This window comes from Centrocercus urophasianus, unplaced genomic scaffold (assembly GCF_019232065.1).
Source record: "Centrocercus urophasianus isolate 14NV4802_14NV808 unplaced genomic scaffold, USGS_Curo_1.0 seq_13, whole genome shotgun sequence".
In the NCBI taxonomy this organism is placed as follows: domain Eukaryota; kingdom Metazoa; phylum Chordata; class Aves; order Galliformes; family Phasianidae; genus Centrocercus; species Centrocercus urophasianus.
The window spans coordinates 23,674,433-23,693,124 of record NW_024884475.1 but is presented as its reverse complement, the minus strand read 5'-3'; the positions used below and the strand labels follow the sequence as shown (position 1 = coordinate 23,693,124).

At 36.5% G+C, this 18,692-nt stretch overlaps 1 protein-coding gene across 1 annotated transcript in view; it reads left to right on the top strand.

The window, feature by feature from the left end:
* Nucleotides 1-18,692, top strand: part of NFXL1 (nuclear transcription factor, X-box binding like 1) — a 41,977-nt gene that overhangs the window by 15,315 nt on the left and 7,970 nt on the right. Inside the window, exons 16-20 of the mRNA XM_042812532.1 lie at nucleotides 2,867-3,007; nucleotides 6,218-6,384; nucleotides 7,233-7,302; nucleotides 14,401-14,505; nucleotides 17,458-17,544. Coding sequence (XP_042668466.1) covers nucleotides 2,867-3,007; nucleotides 6,218-6,384; nucleotides 7,233-7,302; nucleotides 14,401-14,505; nucleotides 17,458-17,544 — 570 coding nt within the window. The remainder of the gene's footprint in view (nucleotides 1-2,866; nucleotides 3,008-6,217; nucleotides 6,385-7,232; nucleotides 7,303-14,400; nucleotides 14,506-17,457; nucleotides 17,545-18,692) is intronic.

Below are 18,692 nucleotides of genomic sequence, written 5' to 3'. Positions count from 1 at the left end.
AGAGAGAATGGATACCAGCAGTTTAGGAATTGTATGCTATTACTAGTACAAATTTATTTTCTTTACATTTCCCCTTGGACAGTAATTTTAACTGGTGTTGATGCTGCATTGTATCAGTGAAGTTTTTTTTTTTTTTTTTTAATTTCTCTTTGACATTTTAATTTATTTTAAGGGATAGATTTAGTTCTACTTCTCGCATGTCTTTATGTATTTAGGAAAGTGATTTATCACTTGAGATAACAGGCTTAAAACTACTTTTCAGGAAACATAATTTTATCAAATTTGTGTTCACTGAAATACCATTCTACAAGATGTTTAGCCTAAAATAAGATTTTCTGTGGCTACAGCTTGCAGCTTTCTTTTAAGTATTTTTATGGTGTCAATTTCAAGTATCTTTACATGTAATTAGAGCAGTTGTTAATTCTTTTTTCTTATAAATCAAAGTGCTTAAAAGCAGCACCCAATTCTGATTGAACTTGTAGGTGTGAAAATCACCTGTCATCATAATTGTTGCCACCACAAAATAAAACTTGGTGGTTTACTTTTATTTTTGACTTTCACATTTCGTAGCAGTAACATACCTGTGGTCTCTTTAAAATTTAATTCTGAGAGTCGATGTTTATATTCAAAATCTAATTTTATGGAAAAGTTTTAAAGTCCCCGCAGAAGGTTTTAGGAAAATATTCTTGTTTTGCTTATGGTGAGCATTTAGAACATACTGGAAAATCGGTTTTGTTTTTAGGAAGAAAGAATACTTATTTTCTTGTTTTTTTGGGGGGAGTAGAAGGGGTTGAGTATGTGTTTTCTTTGGTAGAAATGTAATGCTGTGTTGTATTACTCTGATTTTTTTTGTATGTGTGGATAATTTATAGGAGGAATACTGTTAGTCTGCTGTATTGTGCTTGATTTTTACTTTTGTATTTCAACTGATGCATCTATTGGTTATGGGTTTTTTTTTTCCATTTGAAAAATGTCCTGGAAAGCTTCTAAAAGCTGTCATGTCTTTTTTTTTCTTTGCTCTTATTCTTTAGTGAACAGAGAATGATGCCTCCTTACTGTCTTTTCTTCTTTTATCTTCCAACATCCTTTTTACTATTTACCTTGTTGCTGGAATGAAGCGACTAGGAAAGGGAGGAGGTGGAAGGAGATGGAGAAATGGGAAGGGGCAGGATAATAGAAATGATACAAGCTCAGCTAATCAGTGTATGTTCATTGGACACAGCAGTATTCTCTCTTTTAGGCTCTCTTTCATTAGGCCTATTGCTGGCTTTTACTCATTTGGTCAACAAAAGCAAAAGCCATTACGGACTGAGCTGTAGTGTGCTTGCAGGAGGCAATAGGGGCAGGCAGCATTCGGATATGTTTCATAGCTGCAGTAGTGCCTTAGCCAGTGTAATGAGCTGCAGTTCTCATATAAGGATGTAAGAGAAGCCCCCTGCTTTTTTTCCTATGGAGTTCAGTCTCTCATATGGATTCTTCTTGTTCACAGATTTTCTGTGGGTCAGGATGAGAAGGAATTCAGAAGTTTTGTGAATGAATTCTGTTTTGCAATGGCTTAATGTGAAATCCAGTCTTTTTTTTTTTTTTTTTTTTTTTTTTTCTGGTATGGGATCAAAAAAAATTTCTATAAGCGAGTGGATTCAAATCCTGCTTTGTGTAGTTTTACTTAGGATTGAAGGAAATCAGCATGTGCACACTGCTGAAGGGAGAATGTTCCTCACCCTAACTTATGTGCTTCCATTTTCTTTTACCTTACTCACCTGCTTGTATGGCCAAGCATCTTGTGAGACTGGCAAAATAAGATAACTTGTTTTTCTGTCAATTTATTTTCTTCCATTTTAATTAGCTGCATTGTTTTGCTCTAAAGACAGATGTGTAGTAGAGCTTGTTCAAAGTAAGTGGTAGAAGAGTGCAATTAGAATTGTAGAGTTGGAAGAGAGAAAAAGAAGGGGTGCAGAGTGAAGCTATTCAGTCAACTAAAGCCATAACATAAAATCACAGTCAAAGTGAATTATGTCACATTAGCCTGTTTCGTGGTAACATCAGAAATAGTTTCTCTTTTTCTCTGTACAGTGATCACGATTTTTTAAAAAATGGATTTCGTGACAGTTCCAGAGAAACATTTTTTTTTTTTCCATGTGAATGTTATGTAATGGTAGAAAAGTAGAAATGAGTGAGTTTCCTTTAATATTTTCTATATTGGAAGGTACTTTTACCATTCAGCTTCAGGGAAGTAACTTAGTTAACAAGGTTAGCTAACAATCTATTTCATTACCAGTGGAAGTTAAAGGTAAAACTGTAAGAATGTTTTGCATCTGTGATGACCATAACACAATTAGCCCCATGGAAACAAACTATAGACAGCTTTTGTAATAGATATAGAGCATTTTGGGAACCTTTCCTGGTGGACACGGATGTAAACCAGAAAGAAGGACTAAATGGCACTATGGGGTTTAAGATTGTAGTAGTCTGTTTAGAAAAGGAAAAGGAGATGGGAAGGAGGGGAGCTAGTTTGTGAAAGTTAGCAAGGTTTTTTTTTTCACCAATTAGTTAATTAAGTAATTAATTAAGTAATTAATCAGCATAAAATAAATGTGTGATTGTAGGGATGAGAGCCTGAAGTGTCTGTGTATGTATATTAAAAAAATAAAGTCAATTGCTTTCTGCTGATTTTGTTCTTTTGCAAGGTACTTAAGAACAAAAGTTTCTCTAATGGTGGTGTGTTTTGTATATAAATGTTCATACACACATGATACAGTATACATGTACAATCTTATATACACATGCACATGCTATCTGCCTATAAATATAAACAGATAGATACAAAGTTACCTACTTATAGAAATCTTATATTTTTAACTTTCAGGTTAGTCCATTACCGTGTCACTCTGCAGGTCCCTACTCATGTAAAAGATTTTGTGGGCGACTTCTTAGTTGTCAGAATCACACTTGTATGAAGGAATGTCATCATGTTACTAAAATCAGCAGTAATGCAGATGGAAAGAAGGTAGGTTGATTTCTCTTTTGCTTTTACTTTGTTTTAAATACTGTCTTCAGTTTTAACTGGAAAATAAAGAATTTGCTGCTCGAACACGTAGATCTATTACAGATTCCACTGGAATCTGATATATGTGTGCTCTATTCCCACTGATGTTGTGACAGTTACTAGTCTGTACTCCTTAGACAACAAAACTGGGACAGTATTACGTATTTCATAAATGCTGCGCATTTTGTTTTTTGTAGATTAATGTTATGTTGCTTTGTTTTAACAACCTACTGATAATGCCTCTGAGCAAACACACTTGCAGTCTACTGGGAAAGCTGCTTACTGAGAAGAGCTGGATATGGGTTGAGAAGGTCTGACATCTGTGGCAGAGAGCACAGATTGCAGAGCAGGCAAAGACTTTCTGAATCACTGGAGCGATATATTCATGTTTATCAATTTCTTCTAGAAACTGTCACTTATGAGCTATAGATCTTAGTTGCTGAAAATAATGTTGTAAAACAAATGAAAATGCAAAGGTGAAAGTTGCTGTAGTTTTGATCAGTCGAGAGCACATAGCTTATGGTTTGAGAGAGTCATAGTTTGGAGGAAAAAGACTTTTTAAGCTTTTAAAGCATTAATTAAAAAAAAAAACCAAAACAAAACAGCATCACCTCTGGTCATATAGAAAACTGAGCAAGCATTCAATAGAATACAAAACCATTCTGTGATTCTGTGAAAACATATCTATTATATTTTAGCTTATTGCGTTTGAATCACAGAATCACAGAATTGTAGGGGTTGGAAGGGACCTCCAGAGATCATCGAGTCCAACCCCCCTGCCAAAGCAGGTTCCCTACACCAGGTCACACAGGTAGGCATCCAGGCAGGTCTTGAACATCTCCAGAGAAGGAGACTCCACAACCTCCCTGGGCAGCCTGTTCCAGTGAACTTTAATAGGATTATTAATTTCTGAATTTGAGTCTTAGAAGAGGTGTTGTTTATCTGATAACTAATTATAGTGCAGTTATGATAGTATTTAATTAATGATTGCAGACTTTTTGTCTGAGGAGTTTGAGCTGTTAGGGCAAGCTGTTGTGGACCAACAAAGTCCAGCAATAGAATGACAACAATAAATACCGAGAGTGGCAGCGCTCTAAGATCTCTAGTTATGAGTGTAAGAGAGTGTCTGCTTATTCCTGCAGTTTAACCAATTGAGGTGTGTATGGGTCAGGTTATGCCTGGCTCCGTTTTGGATGAGGCAATGCATTCTCAAAAAAGGGATGCTTATGTACATATGAAATCTGAATAGATCTCATTTCTCAATTTTCTTTGAACGAACTCCAGTTGTTTTTGATATCTTAAAACTTCTGTTGTTTTAATAGACTAAATGGCAAATGTATTCAGAAAAGGGCTGTTTAAATTTCTTGCTGGTGTGTGTAATTATTTTTGTCTGGAACTAAGATTTTTTTCTGCCTGTTAGAAAATGCAGTAGAAAGGCCAGCTGTTTGCATTTACACACAGCTTGCTACGTTTCTTGTCACAAATCTAAAAATGCTTTCATTTGCTGCTATCTTCCTAGGTATTGATTTAGACACGGTGTGTTTTGAAGATGATCATTGTAGAAAGGTTCCTTTTTAAACTTCTGCAGCAAAGATTGTTCAACTGTAAGTGGAAGAAAATAAGAGGAAAAATATTTAAAACTTAAATCCTTATGCCCTTGTATTAAACAGCTTAAAACAATGGTTAGACCCATGGGATAAGGCTGATTGTGTGAGGTTCAAAAAGACCAAGTGCTGGGTCTTGCATGTTGGTCACAACAGCCTCATACAGCGCTACAGGCTTGGAAAGCTGTGTGGTGCAAAAGGATCTGTGGGGGTTCTGGTGGGCAGCTGGCTGAAGGTGAGCCAGCAGGTGGCCAATGAGGCCACTGGCATTCTGGTTTCTATCAGAAGTAGCGCAGCCAGCAGGCTCAGGAAAGTGATCGTCCCTCTGTGCTTGGCAGTGATGAGGCTGCACCTCAAGTACTCTGTTCAGTTTTGGGCCCCTCAGTACACAGAAGACATTGAGACCTTGGAGCATGTCCAGAGAAGGGCAACGAAACTTTTGAAGAGCCTGAATGCAAGTTGCATGAGGAGTGGCTGAGAGAACTGGGACTGTTCAGTCTGAAGAAAAGGAAGCTCAGGGTAGATCTTGTTGCTCTCTACAACTACCTCAAAGGAGATTGTAGAGGGATAGTGTTCAGCTTCTTTTCTCAGGTGACTAGTGATCATACAAGAGGTAATGGCGTCAGGATGTGCCAGGAAAGGTTCAAGTTGAACATAAGGAAAAATTTCTTCTCAGAAGAGTGGCCAAGCACTGCAACAGGCTGCCCAGGATTGGTGGAGTCACTGTCCCTGAGGGTGTTCAAGAACTGTGCAGGTGTGGCAGTGAGGGATGTGCTTTAGTGAGCATGGTTTGATGGGTTAACAGTTGGACTGGGTGTTCCTGGAGGTCTTTTCCAACCTTGACGATTTTATGATTTAGTTCTTTTGCAGAAGCATTGTGTAGCCTCATCTTGGGTAAATTGGCTTTACTTTCATTGGTTCTATGTGAAACTGAGCATTTGAATGTGGTTGTGTGTGTTTTGAATACTGTGCTGAATGGGTTCAGTTATTAAATCACATTGATTTTATCTGTGCATATTTCCAAACTGGGGTTCTGTCTAAGTTATTGGGATAGGAACAAGTAGGAAGGAAACATATTTTACCTTAACGTTCATCAAACATTTTCTGGGAGGACTACATGAACAATCATACATGCAGGGAAATTGAATTATTTTGCTTCTTAAACCTCCACACCCTTGTATTGTAGAGCAGTGTATCATGACTGAAGTACTACAATAACACGTTGGGTGGGAAGACTTAGTTCTGAATACGAAATTCTTTTTCTAACAGTTTTCCATAGAAAATGAACAGACTTGATGGCTCTTTTCCAAAACACTATTATTCAGAGGTTCTTTCATGTCTAAGAGACAAAGTAGAGCTCTTTTTGTCCCATATACACTGACATTTCTTTAAAAGAAAAAAAAACACATTTTAATATTTTGCTTGAGGGATAAGTTACTGAATAGCTGAGTTCGATGGGAAAAAATGCCCCAACTCTTTCTTCTGTCTAAAAGCTTGTTAGTGGCATCTAGTAAACAAACGTTTGGCACTTTCTTTAGTGCCACTTACTTTGTTTTTATTTTGTTAGGCAGGTCCAGAATGTTTGCAGTGTGAAGAGGAGTGTACCAAGCCACGGCCATTGGGCTGTCCTCACCGATGTGTTTTACCCTGTCATCCTGGGGATTGTCCATCATGTCTCCAGATGCTTAAAATAAAGTGTCACTGCAAACTGTCAGTACTATATATCGAATGCTTGTAAGTGTCAGAACTGAACCCAACTTTTCATTGGAATGCTTCTGATTGGAAACCATTTGAAATGTCTGGGGATGGGAGATACTCCCATGGCAAGTTATAAAACATCTTTTCAAGGTTATCATTTGTAATATATTGCATTGTTCTTATATTTAAATCTTTCCAGTGTTTTTATTTAGTATTACTGCTGAAAAAACTACTTGTTATTCTGCTCTCATGAGCAGAATTGATCTTTATGCTTTAATAATAAGGTAATACTTTGAGTTATGCAAGTACATAGTAATCTTATATGATGTTTTTAATCTATCTACAGTTCTTTTATTACAGTAAATAAAGAAGAATTTTGTAACAAGAATTAGAATTAATGTAGCTATTGTAAAAGATCTTACAGCTAAAACTCTTAGAAAAATGTGGATTTCTGAAACAAAATGTCCTTCAAACCCTATCTGTTTTAGTTGGAAAACATCTTAGTAATCATTTGTGCTCCTTTTTAATTATTTATGAGTGTGTGGGTAGTGGGGGAAGATAAGCTTTACTGGATATAAATTGGAAGTGTGGGTTTGAACATTATCCTCTGTATGCTTGTTGCTCCAAAAACATTCATCCCACGCACATATGTTTTTTTTTGTGTTCTCTTTAAAGTACTGTAAATCCTCTTAATTTATGTGTTTTTGTCTGATAGAGACCTAGTGTCATTTATATTAGTCCTATGGGATATGGACAAATGACCCCGTTTCTCTTTGCAATGGGATACACTTAAAATACATTCCTAATTGCATTGACTCCTGTTTTTTTTTTTCCTCTTTTTTCTAAATTCGGAATTTATCACAAATACATCTTTTCTTCTATAGAAAACTAACGAGCGCAGATGTAAAAGAAAAAGATCTTCTTACTTCCTGCAAAAATCAGTGTCCAAAACAGGTAAGCCGTGTTAACAAATAAATATTTGATTTGATGAATGTCTGGTGGCTTGCAAACTTTACTTTATGTAGTGTTTTTATACAGTTTCATAGGGCAAGCAAGCTAAAGAAGGTTAATCTGAACGAATGTGCTGAATGATAGGTGCAAAGGGTAGTTTGTGAACTGTAGCTGTAGGACAGTTATTAATGTCTAGCTCTCAAATTGGAAGGTTGTATCAGAGGATCAAGAACTCTGGAGTTCAATTCAAAAACTGTGGAGATGTGATAATTAGGGATGTGGTATAGTTGGTATGGTGGCGATAGGTTGATGGTTGGACTTGGTCTTAGAGATCTTTTCCAACCTTAATGATTTTTTGATTCACAGAATCACAGAGTGGCCAGGGTTGGAAGGGACCTCAAAGATCATGAATCTCCAACGCCCCTGCCACATGCAGGGCCACCAACCTCCCCATTTAATATTAGACCAGGCTGCCCAGGGCCCCATCCAATCAGGCCTTGAACACCTTTAAGGATGAGGCATCCTCAACCTCTCTGGGCAGCCTGTTCCAGCACCTCACCACTCTCACAGTAAAGAACTTAAGATTCTACCAGAGGTGTATCTCCAGGACAGTATCAATGAATACTTCATTCATGGCTTGACAGCTGAAGCTTGAAGCTGGTGAGGTTGAATGAGAAAGAGTATGTCCTTTTATGTGGTTGAAAACTGATCTTGAATATTTGTTCTCAGAATAACAGGATATTCTTTGGTTGGGACAAAAACGAAGGACTGTATTTGTGATTTTTCTTGTGTAGGGTTAGTGAACACTGTCTGCACAACAGTTTTAGGAAACAAACAAACAAAAAAACTTGAAAAAGCATTTGGGACCTAAGTAAAATGAATTCTTAATGCCTGAGTGCACTAGTGAAACATGGTAAGTAGTGCGAAGCTTAAGACAAGGGAGTTAATTGCTTTACTGTACCTGACTGTATGAAGGGTTGCTGTAAAGAATAATATCCTTGTTATATGACAGACTATGAACTAGTGGCTGTATCATTAGGAAGATTCATGTTAATTACTGTCTTTGAGTAGTAAAGCTTGTAGAGAATGGGAAGAATAGTTTGGAAAAGCTGCAGAATTTTCATCAGTAACAGCTTAGGCATGTATTGGGGTTAGTTCAGTTATGGATTTTATTGCTTTAAGACATATGGGACAGGTGAAATGACTTCTTTCTAGTCCCTCCCAGTGCTGTTATTCTGTGCTGCTTGTGCATTTTCAAAAATCTATATATTACTTACTATTGTGCCTTTGTTCTTTAGTTGTCATTAGTTGTGACAGGGGTGATAGCCCTTTCTTCACTGTGTTTCCCTACTGTAGAACCGGAAAATTTACAGAGTGGAAAAACTTGAATAGTCAGGGATATTTTGGAAAGTGTTTCCACTGCTAAACGCTTCAGAATTTCTCAGAAAATCTGCTTCCTTGCAATAAAGAAAAGGCTTGTGCATATTTTCAAAGCATTGAAAATATTTAATCCCATACTTGTTAATCGCTTTCTTACTCTATTTTGGCCTTGTACTTTGTCTCTAGTGGTATGTAGTTGGCACTCAGAAGTAATTTGGTTCAGCTCGTCCTCCACTGGTTGCATTTTGTTCTGCTATGCTGGTTTGCCTGTGGTGTCCTCTAGTCTGAGATCTGTTGTCTCACCTTGTCTGATTTCTGTCTCAACTGAGTAGATGTAGGTTCATAACTTTCATCGCATTATTTTCTGGTTTCAGAAGCGTCCTATCTTTTAGTAGATAGACTTTCTGGTTTTGAGTAACTTGCAGAACTGACAGTATTCCTGCCTGCTTCCTAAGAGTCTCTGTTTTTCAGACAAGGTTAACAGATCAGTGAAAGCCCAATAGAAATTCTGAGCTCTTTGATGCATGCCTACTTGCATCTTCTACTTTTCACCCTTGTCTTTGAGATGTCTTCATTTTGCTCATACTTTTTGTGTCTTGCATGAGTAAATGAATGTGTCTGTCACAGTTTTCTCATTTTGATGTCTGAAAATTCTCTCCCCGACAGGGGAGCATTTTAGGATATTATTTCTTTGTCTCTTTACCTCTTACTTTTGTCCTTCCATTTCCAACTCTGTTACTCTGGTTTTATTTGCTGCAACACTTCCTCCTCTTTATTTTCAATAGTACTTCTAATCTCTTAACATGAACTGTGTGTTCCTGCACTTCAGGTTCTCTTCAAAGATTTTTTCCATATCTCATCTTTGACTTTGATTAATGTAACTGTTGTGATTTTTCTGGACGTGTTCCTGAGACTCGGTCTGAGGTTTAAAATCCATCCAGTAGTACTATTGAATTCGAGTTTGCAGTTCAGAATTGCATTGTCTGTAGAACAGGGTCCTTTTAGAACTGAAATCAGTGGGATGTGAACAGAAAAGTTGGGACAACAGAATCTGTTTTAGTTGGATAACGCTTTTGCTTAACTCTTAAAATTCTCATTCCTGTAGATATGGATTTATGTAGTTTCATCTACATGAAAAATTTTGTAGTGTAATCAGTTATATAAAAATGCATACTGTTCCCTTCCTGTGTTTCTAGTTCTATATCTTAGTAGTTTTCTTGAAATGTGCTAATACAGTCTTGCTTCAAACAGTTCCTATCGTTGTTTTTCAGTTCCTCCTCCTTTCTCCAATCTGTTTTGATAACCTTTTTTCTTAATTTTTTTTGTCTAAAGAAATTGTTCCCTCAACACCAAATCTGAAAAGTTTTTCTGTTTTCTTAGGAGCCTGAAAGTAAATACCAAGTTAGTGTTTATGACAATTTCCTTTTCAATGTCAGAATCTGAACTCGGTTTACCAGAAGAACTCAGTGAAACTAATGTCTGTTTTAAATCAGTGTATTCTGTAACTCCTCCAAGTTCAGCACAGTGCAGTTTAGGTTCAGTAGAATACAGTATTCTACTAAAGTCTTAGTTTTGAAATGTTTGTCTTTTTTGGTTAATGGTAACTGTGGAAAATAGTATGCTTCCATATTTGAATTGCAGGTAGTGTGCTTCTTCGAAGCATCATGAAAATCAGTTGTACTTTTTCCAAGACAATAAAACAGGAATTGAAAAGTCTTGCCAGGCTTCATGCTTTTGTTTTGGATGTGGTAATATAAAGCTATTAAAAAAGACTTCAAATATTGTGCGGTACAGCTCGTATTTCCTATCTGCTTTAGGGAGAAGCAAAGTCTTTGATATTGCTACAACTGTTGGATGGGAAGCTTTAATTAAAAAGTTCTTTGCTTTTTTGTTTGGTAGCAATAGCTAAATATCCCATTGAAGGAAACTTAACTTTTTTTTTAATCAGTGGTGATTAAATTCTTGTGATCATGTTAGCAGATGTTTTGGAACAGATCTTAAATGCAAGTTTTAACAGTCGTAGTTTCCATTGTTTACATATCCGTTACCAGTATTTGTGGGTCTGTTTAACACATTTTTCTTTGCTCTGTGTAATTACTAATTTTTCAACAAAGTAACAGTACTTTGTGCTTTTACTGTGCACTCTGCTATTGTCTTAATGTGAAACATGGGACCCCATTGTGATACATCTACAAGGGCTGCTCTGAAGATAATGCCTCCTATTTTATTATGTTGGCCCACGACATCAGGGGCAGATATTAGTGGGATGGCAGTAGAGGTTGAACTTCCCCACAGTATTCCATTACATTTTGTTGTTTCTGTGCAACAGAAGATTTGCTTCTATCATAAGCACGTTCTCTTCCACGTCTAGCTTAAGCAGCAGAGGTTTTCACAAAGCTTTGAGAGCAGAGCTGCACTTAAAACTGCTGAGTGGGTTGGAAATGATAAACTCAACTTTTGTTTATAATTTTTGAGACAGCTGCTTAAGAGTGGGGTGGTTCTTATGTGTGTATTAAGATCTAAAGGGATACACACATAATGTTTTAGCACTATATAATAGCTCAACTTTTTAAAAAAAAAAAAAAAAAAAAAAAAAAAGGACAAAACCCCCTCCCTTCCAACTACAGCACTTATCTGGCAGAAGTGGTAGGATTGCTTCTGTTCCCTTAGCTCATGGGGGTGTTGTTTTACCACTCATCAGACTGCTTCCCTTGATTTTATATGTTGTGTTTGCATTGGAGGGGGTGAGAAGCAACTGAAACTGTCAGCGTCATTCTTGTCCTGCATCCTTCAGAGTGTGAGCTGTGTGACTGTATGCTCTAGATGAGCAAATATGATTTCAGTATTGGATTAAGTATATTCCTGTGCTGTGCTCTGGTGGTATGTAACATGAAAATTTCTACTGTAGTAGCACATGGAGATTATCTAGAATTTGCAGCTCTGACATGTGAGTTATAAAACTGTTTGTTTGGGCTTTGACATGGTTACTGAAAGTGTGCCTAATGAATATGGAAGAGGAATCTGAAATGGTAGGTTCTAGTTTAGGATGTCTGGCAGATGAGACTTCATAGCTGTTTCAATGTGTAATGCTGTTGGGCAGGGGGCCAGAAGGAGTCTGTCTCCCTTACTGTGCAGAGGCTGTGTGGAGCAGCATTCATGTTAGGACTCTGTGTCCCTGGTCTGTACTCTGACTTCAGCATGTACAAGGCTTAATCATGAGCTTCTAACCCATGTTTTAAAAATGAGATAGAGTTCAAGTAGATTTGCAGGTGATTGGTTCTGCCAGACAAAACCGAATTTCCTCTTTGACAGTATGACCAATTTCTTTTTTCCTCCAGACAAAGAGAAGAGATGAGGTTCCCTACATGCTTCAGTTGGGCACAGTTGGGCTGTGCCAGGTAGTAGGCAGCTAATTCATGTAAAGCTGAGAGGATCGATGCCAGGATTAGGGTTTACTGAAGGAAACAACAACAACTGCTTGTGGTTCATGATTTTTTGTTTTTTTTTTAAGCAATCACCTGAAAAAGTTGTAAGACACAACAAAAATTCCTACATGAGTGGTTGGAGTGAGCAATGTTGGCAACAAGGGGATTTTCCCAGGGCTCAAACTGAGGGTTGTTCATGCGCTGGTTTTGGTAATGACCTTGGCACCAGAAGCTCATTGGGATTTTCTTATGAACATTTGTGGTGTGTTGTGAATAGGTGACAGCTGAGGAAATGCATGTGCAGCAGAACACAGGCATTTGGGACATGATTCAGATACTGAAAAAACAGAAAGACTACGCGTGTCAAGACCAATAATAAGCCTCCTGGAGACAGCAGAAATTCTTATTGTCACATCATGAGTAATTGAAGAGAAATGCACGAGAGAGGAAGATGTACAGGGAAAGATATTCTGTTAAGAATAAGCTGCAAATAAGGCATTGTATGTTATTCCAGCTGAAATACTGCTTGCAGTTCTGGCTACTATATTCAAGAAACATTGATTAAAGCTGCATGGAATTCAATGAAGGGAATATTATGGGATTAAAGAGCCTGTTATGAAAGGACAGTAGATAAGTATTTCAGTTTGAGGATAAGAGCTAATGGCTGGATAAAATAAATGTAAGAGAAAGAAAAAGCACTTGCCTCTTAAAGTGGGATCCTGAAAAAGCCTCTGTGGTGGTCCAGTGTGTTCCCCCCCAACTCCTTCTGGGGTGATGCAACACTCCAGACTCAACAAGGAGTGATGCAGTCATACAGGGATTGTAGTGGGGGCTTGGACTCGGTGACTGAGACATTCCTCCTGGTACTGTGTGGAATATTCTGGGACAGTGACTGAGAGCACAATGCCCAATCTGTAGAATATCTGTCAGTGTAGTAAGTCACTGGGACTGACATGAAAACAGATATACTTGTTCTGTGATTTCAAGCTGGAAAGTTATATGTTCTATTTTATGTATGGTTTTCTCGCTTTGAAGTTTACTGAGCTGTGCTGTACTTCTAAGAATCCAAATTTACTCATCAACAAAAAGTGCATACACCTGCATTTTATTATATATATGCATATGTGTATATATATATTTAGTGTTCTCATTCTTGTGGAACAGGTGATGTAGCATATGAAGCTCTTCAATTATTAATAAATTTTAAAAATACGTATTTTAAAGCTGCAGACATTACAGCATTTTCCAAGCTGTGCTAATCGCTAGGTTGCAGTTAACAGTTGAAATCCCATTTTTTATTTAAAAAAAAAAAAAAAAAAGAGCCAGTCTCTAATATGATTTTCAATAATTTTATTATTTAAACCTACCTTTAGAAATGAATCCGTTGGGTATATTTCATGAATTATCACCTTTGGTTATCAACAGTATTGAACAGTATTGATTTATGTAATTAAAAATGAAAAAATGATCATTGTGAAGATTTTGTATGGGAGCTGAGCAAGGTCAGTTGAGCTCCTAAAAGCTAGTGGAAGAAAACTTGTTTTTACTCCTGTGAATTTTTTTTTTTTTTTTTTTTTAATATTGAACATTCTGGGAACGCTGTTGCATTCCTAAGAGGCTGTAGCATATTTAAATTACTATCTGAGTTCTTAATACAGTAATGAATAATAATAGTTTCAGTGCAAGTGTTAAAAAAATTTCACTGACAGTTAAAAGCAAAACAAAACAAAGCTATTTATCAGATGTCAAAAACAGCATTTACCAAATGCAGAAATTTAGGATTTTGTGAAATTAATTCAGATGTAAGTATGTTGGTGGATTGTATTTGACTCCTGCATAGTTCATAAGGTTCTTGCACATAGCACCTAGTTTTGTAGTATTTTTGCTTCTAATTCTGCCCTCTTGTTAGCAATATGTAGGTCAGGCTGAGTCACAACACACTTCATTTCAGTTCTCAGTTTCTTCTCACCTCACCTACTTTTATTCCGCCAGCATACAGATAGTTAGGGTAGTCCTATGAGTCATTGTGGAGATGACTGTTACTGTTACATTTGAAAGAAAAAACTGGTTTTTGATCAAGCTGTCCCAATAAAAGAAATAATTCTATGTGAACTGAAAAACTGTGAAATAGTGAAACAAGTTGACTTTTTCCTTTCAAATTTTGCAAGTAAAACAAACCTGATAAGCTGAATGAGTTTTCTGTTTAGCTGCTGTGTCTGAAATAAAGCTAGTTAATAGATTGCATGTAATTATAGTTATTTATTGTTGAGGGTATTTCTTCTTTTACTGTTTGTAGCTGCCTTGTGGTCACCGGTGTAAAGAGATTTGCCATTCAGGCGATTGTCCTCTGAACTGCAGCCAGAAGGTTAAACTCAGGTGTCCTTGTAAGAGACTGAAAAAGGTAAGTTTTGAAGTTACAGTTCTGAGAATGATGTATTTTCTTTGTATGTTCCTAGGCTTGTGAACATGAATTGCCTCTGGTGCAGATTGGAACAGAATCAGTTACTTCAGCAGAGCAATAGCAGCAGCTGAATGTCTGGGTGGAACAGTGAAAATATTTGCTAAGGAACATAAAATTTATTTTGAAACATGTTAGCTACCAGGCTCACAATATCTTTATCTTCAAGCACACTTCAATTTTTGTACTTCCATTAGGAAAATAATCAGATGATCCGGAGTGATTTAAGAAGTCACAGCACATTTTCCTAATAATAAGGAGGAAGTTTACAATTACATAAATTGGAACAATCACAGATGTTTTGAATCCCTAATTGACATTTTTGGTTTTGTTTGTCCACAGCCTTTAAAGCAAACAGACACATCAGCATCCTTAGCTTTTAATAGAGAAAAAGGACAAAGCTTGTTATGGCTATCAAGTATTATGAGGGGAAGAACAGAGGCTTATGGGAACTCTTGGCAAGTGTTAATAACTTAGTGAAAAAATCACTATCTGGCTTAAATAAAGTATGCTTAAATTATTTTCAAGAACCGGTTTACTTCTGAGCTTTCCACAGAGACTGTAGTTTCACCAGAGTTCTTAGCTTCTCCAAGAAATGTCTTCTCCAATCCAGAATGTTGCAGGGGGCATGTTCAAGGGAAAGGATGGTAATACCCACAGTGAGTGCTTCAGATTGAACAGTCTCTGCTTATGGATAGTGAGCTTTTATTTATTTACAAGTGATCCATAGTACAAAGAAATGTTGACTTTTGCTGTGGATAAATTATTTTGTTGTGACTAAGTGCTCTTATTAATTTCAGTGTTTCACTGCTGTATTCAGTGAAATCAATAATATCATTGGTTGAGTATATATTTGTACTTCTGCTTCTTCCTCCATAAGATACAGGTTGACAGTTGGACTTGATCTTTGAGGTCTTTTCCAACCTTAATTAATCAATTATGATTCTATTCTATATACCTGTTAAAAAGTATGCCTGCTTCTTATGCCAGTCTTAGTTGAATAAGGAAAATGGGTATTTCCATGGTAGCTCTGTTACATCTGGTTGTTACTGTCCTTAATATTCATAATGTTTTTGGAAAAGCGAAATGTGATATCATCTTCTGTTGAGTTCTGACACTGTATAGCTATTTGTGTTTAGACCAGCTCAGATTTTATTGTCTCAGGATGTGTTCAGTGTTTATGTGGATGTCCAACTAAAGTGTGGTAGCAAGAAGCAGTGAAATTAATTTTTAGGATGCTCACTTTTTCGCTTGTAGACTGGCCAGAAATGGAACATTCCGAATCTGCTATTCTGAAAGTTTTATGTTCTTTAAATCTGATGACAGTTAATTTTTTTTTTAGTCTTGTAAATTTGATTATAATAAGGTGGAGAGGTTGTTATGAGTGGTTATTAGTTCTTGTTTAAAGAATAAATAGCCACTCATTTAAATAGCCATGAAGTGATCCTTCTGATTCCTAATGAAATGGTGTTTCCCTTCAGAAAGAGAATTAAAAACTATCCCCACCTTAAATATCATCTCACTGTTTCCAGATCAAGCCCCAAATTCATGCTCTTGTTTGTATAGAGAACTGTAGTATAGAGGGTAAATGATGATAGAACCAACAAGCCACTGATAATTGGACCATGTATTAGTTGCAGCTATGAAATCTGGCCCATTTCTGTAGTGTAAAAGATGATGTTTTTTAAAGTTTGTCTTACGCATCTGCCCTTGCCAGTGAATATATCTGTTCACTCCAGAAGTTCCTTATGCATATTTGCTTAGAGCAGATAGTGAACTTCTTTCTTAGCTTTTTGGATAGGATAGTGTACCTCTATATTTACTCTTTGTGCCTGTGGCCTTCCATGTGATCTTGAAGATAAGGAGAAACAGAATTCAGTATCTAATATTCACAGTTGAATTCTCCTCTACAGAAGCATCAGTCTTCTGTCTGTATATACTACTGGTGAAGTTGGTAGTTGGTAGGACACTTATTCCAAGCTCCGTATAAACATGCCTCATCCGAACAATCACAACTAATATCAAATGTAGGGGTTCATAATCTGAGTGCAGAACGGGAGGATTTTTTCTTCTTTTTCTGGTGTTGAAGTTAACTGTTGCATCATGAGGCTATGTATGTAAACATACAAGCTCATATAAACTACTTGAATTTGTAGCCATCAACTTGCAGTGGACCATATTCTTAACCATCTAGGCAGCTGGTTTTTCTTAACCTGCTTGAATTGCTCTGACAGAAAGTCAGTTTTTGGATTTTGTTATATGTTACGACAATTGAAAACTTGCTCTAAATATCGTCAGTGTTATGAAAACCAGAATAACTTCTGGTTATGTTACTGTGCTTTCCTGACAAAATTCTTCATAGGCTAGCAGTATAGATAGCAACTTTCTGTCTGTGGTAGTATTCTCTTTTTTTTTTTTTTTTTTGTTTTGCTTTGTTTTGTTTTTGTTTTTTTGGCCTTCAATGTAAGGGGGAGGAAGGAGAGGAAGTAAAGGAGATCTTCCCATGACCAGACCTTGCCCTGTAATCTCAGCCAGTTGTGAGAATTGGTATGAAGTTACATAAGAGTTACTTTTTAGTTACTCTGCATGGTATCTTTTTTAACAGAGTTCACAAGGTTGTATTGCTTTGTCATAAATAAACAAGTGGAAAAAAAAGACAAGAAAAATTAAACTGATTTATTGATTTATTCTTGCTTTCAGGAGCTTATCAGAAAGAAGGAAAATAGAAAAGGATGCTTGAATACAATAACGGTTTCAAATAATATTTATTGATTAGCTTCATTCTGTAATTATGCCAAATAAGAATGTTTTATAATTTTCTTAACGAAATGAACATTATAATTCAATTTTTATGTAGGGAAATGAATTACAAACAACTCAATTTGTACTTAACAGGAAGTACAGTGCAGCAAGATACAAGAAGACCAAGTTTCACTGGAGTGTGATGCATTATGCAGGGAAATGAAACGGAAGGCGTCTGAGGTAGTGTATCCATTTTAGTTATAATTTATCCTTGTTGCCTTAAGAAAAGTTGGAAAAAACAAGCAGATCATTATTTTTCAAGATGATAACAGCAAGAAATGTAAGTCAGTATATGGTTTAATTGCACATTTAATTTTTGGACTATTGAATCTGGCTTATTCTTGAGAATTGCACTACTTGTAGATAGTGTTAACTAACTCAATGAAGTGCTATGTTAAGATAAAACTCTATTTCGTCTTTATTTTTAATGTACCTTATAACTGGAGTTTTCCTCTTCAGCCAAGTAGTGCTAATCAATGATAATAAAATCATTGCTGCTAATAAGAGCTATAGAAGCACTTCACTTCATTTAGGCCTTACTTTTACTTTGAAGATTGGTTAAGTGTGATCTTTAAATTGTGTGACACACAATTGGCTGTCTCACAGTATTAGGTGTCTGCCTCAGGCATAGAGAGCTTTCAGTAATTGCATGTGCTTTTCAGCCTGTTGTAAACATAAATGGTCTCCTTTTTTGAAAACACGAGGAAGTGGTGCATGAATTGGTTGACTTTCATCAACTTAATAGTACATGTAATTAAGCATTCAATCTAAAACCTCACTGTGTAAAAACGACGTCTGTCTGTTTCTGCTCAGAATTTCAGGATTGACAGGCAAGTTCTAGCACGTACTCTATAAGCCAAATTCTACAACTTTGCAGTCAGCTTGAACACTAAGATTCTTGGAATATACTTATAGAAAAGCCAGCAATAACAAACCATTCTAGTGAAAGTGTGGAAGTGAGTTTGTAGGGCATGGAGTGCACTGAAGTGGGGTGAATTCATGGAAGACTGCATCAACAAAGGAGCACTTTTCGATGGGGTGCAGTGTCAGCTGCGGTTTTACTTCAGCAGATAATATTTCCTATTTTTTACCTGTGCCATTGCCTTCAACTAGGAGGAATATTCTAATGCAACAAGCAAATGACTGCAGGTTGCTATGATAAGCAGTGCCACAGATGTACTTTGTGGCATAAACTAGCTTTGTGTTCATTTCTCACAGAAGAATGTGGATTTCTCTGTTTTGGGTTTGTATGATGCAACCTATGTTGACTTGCAAGTGACATTTTAGAATGATATTCTATTATATGCACATTGCAAAATTAGATTATG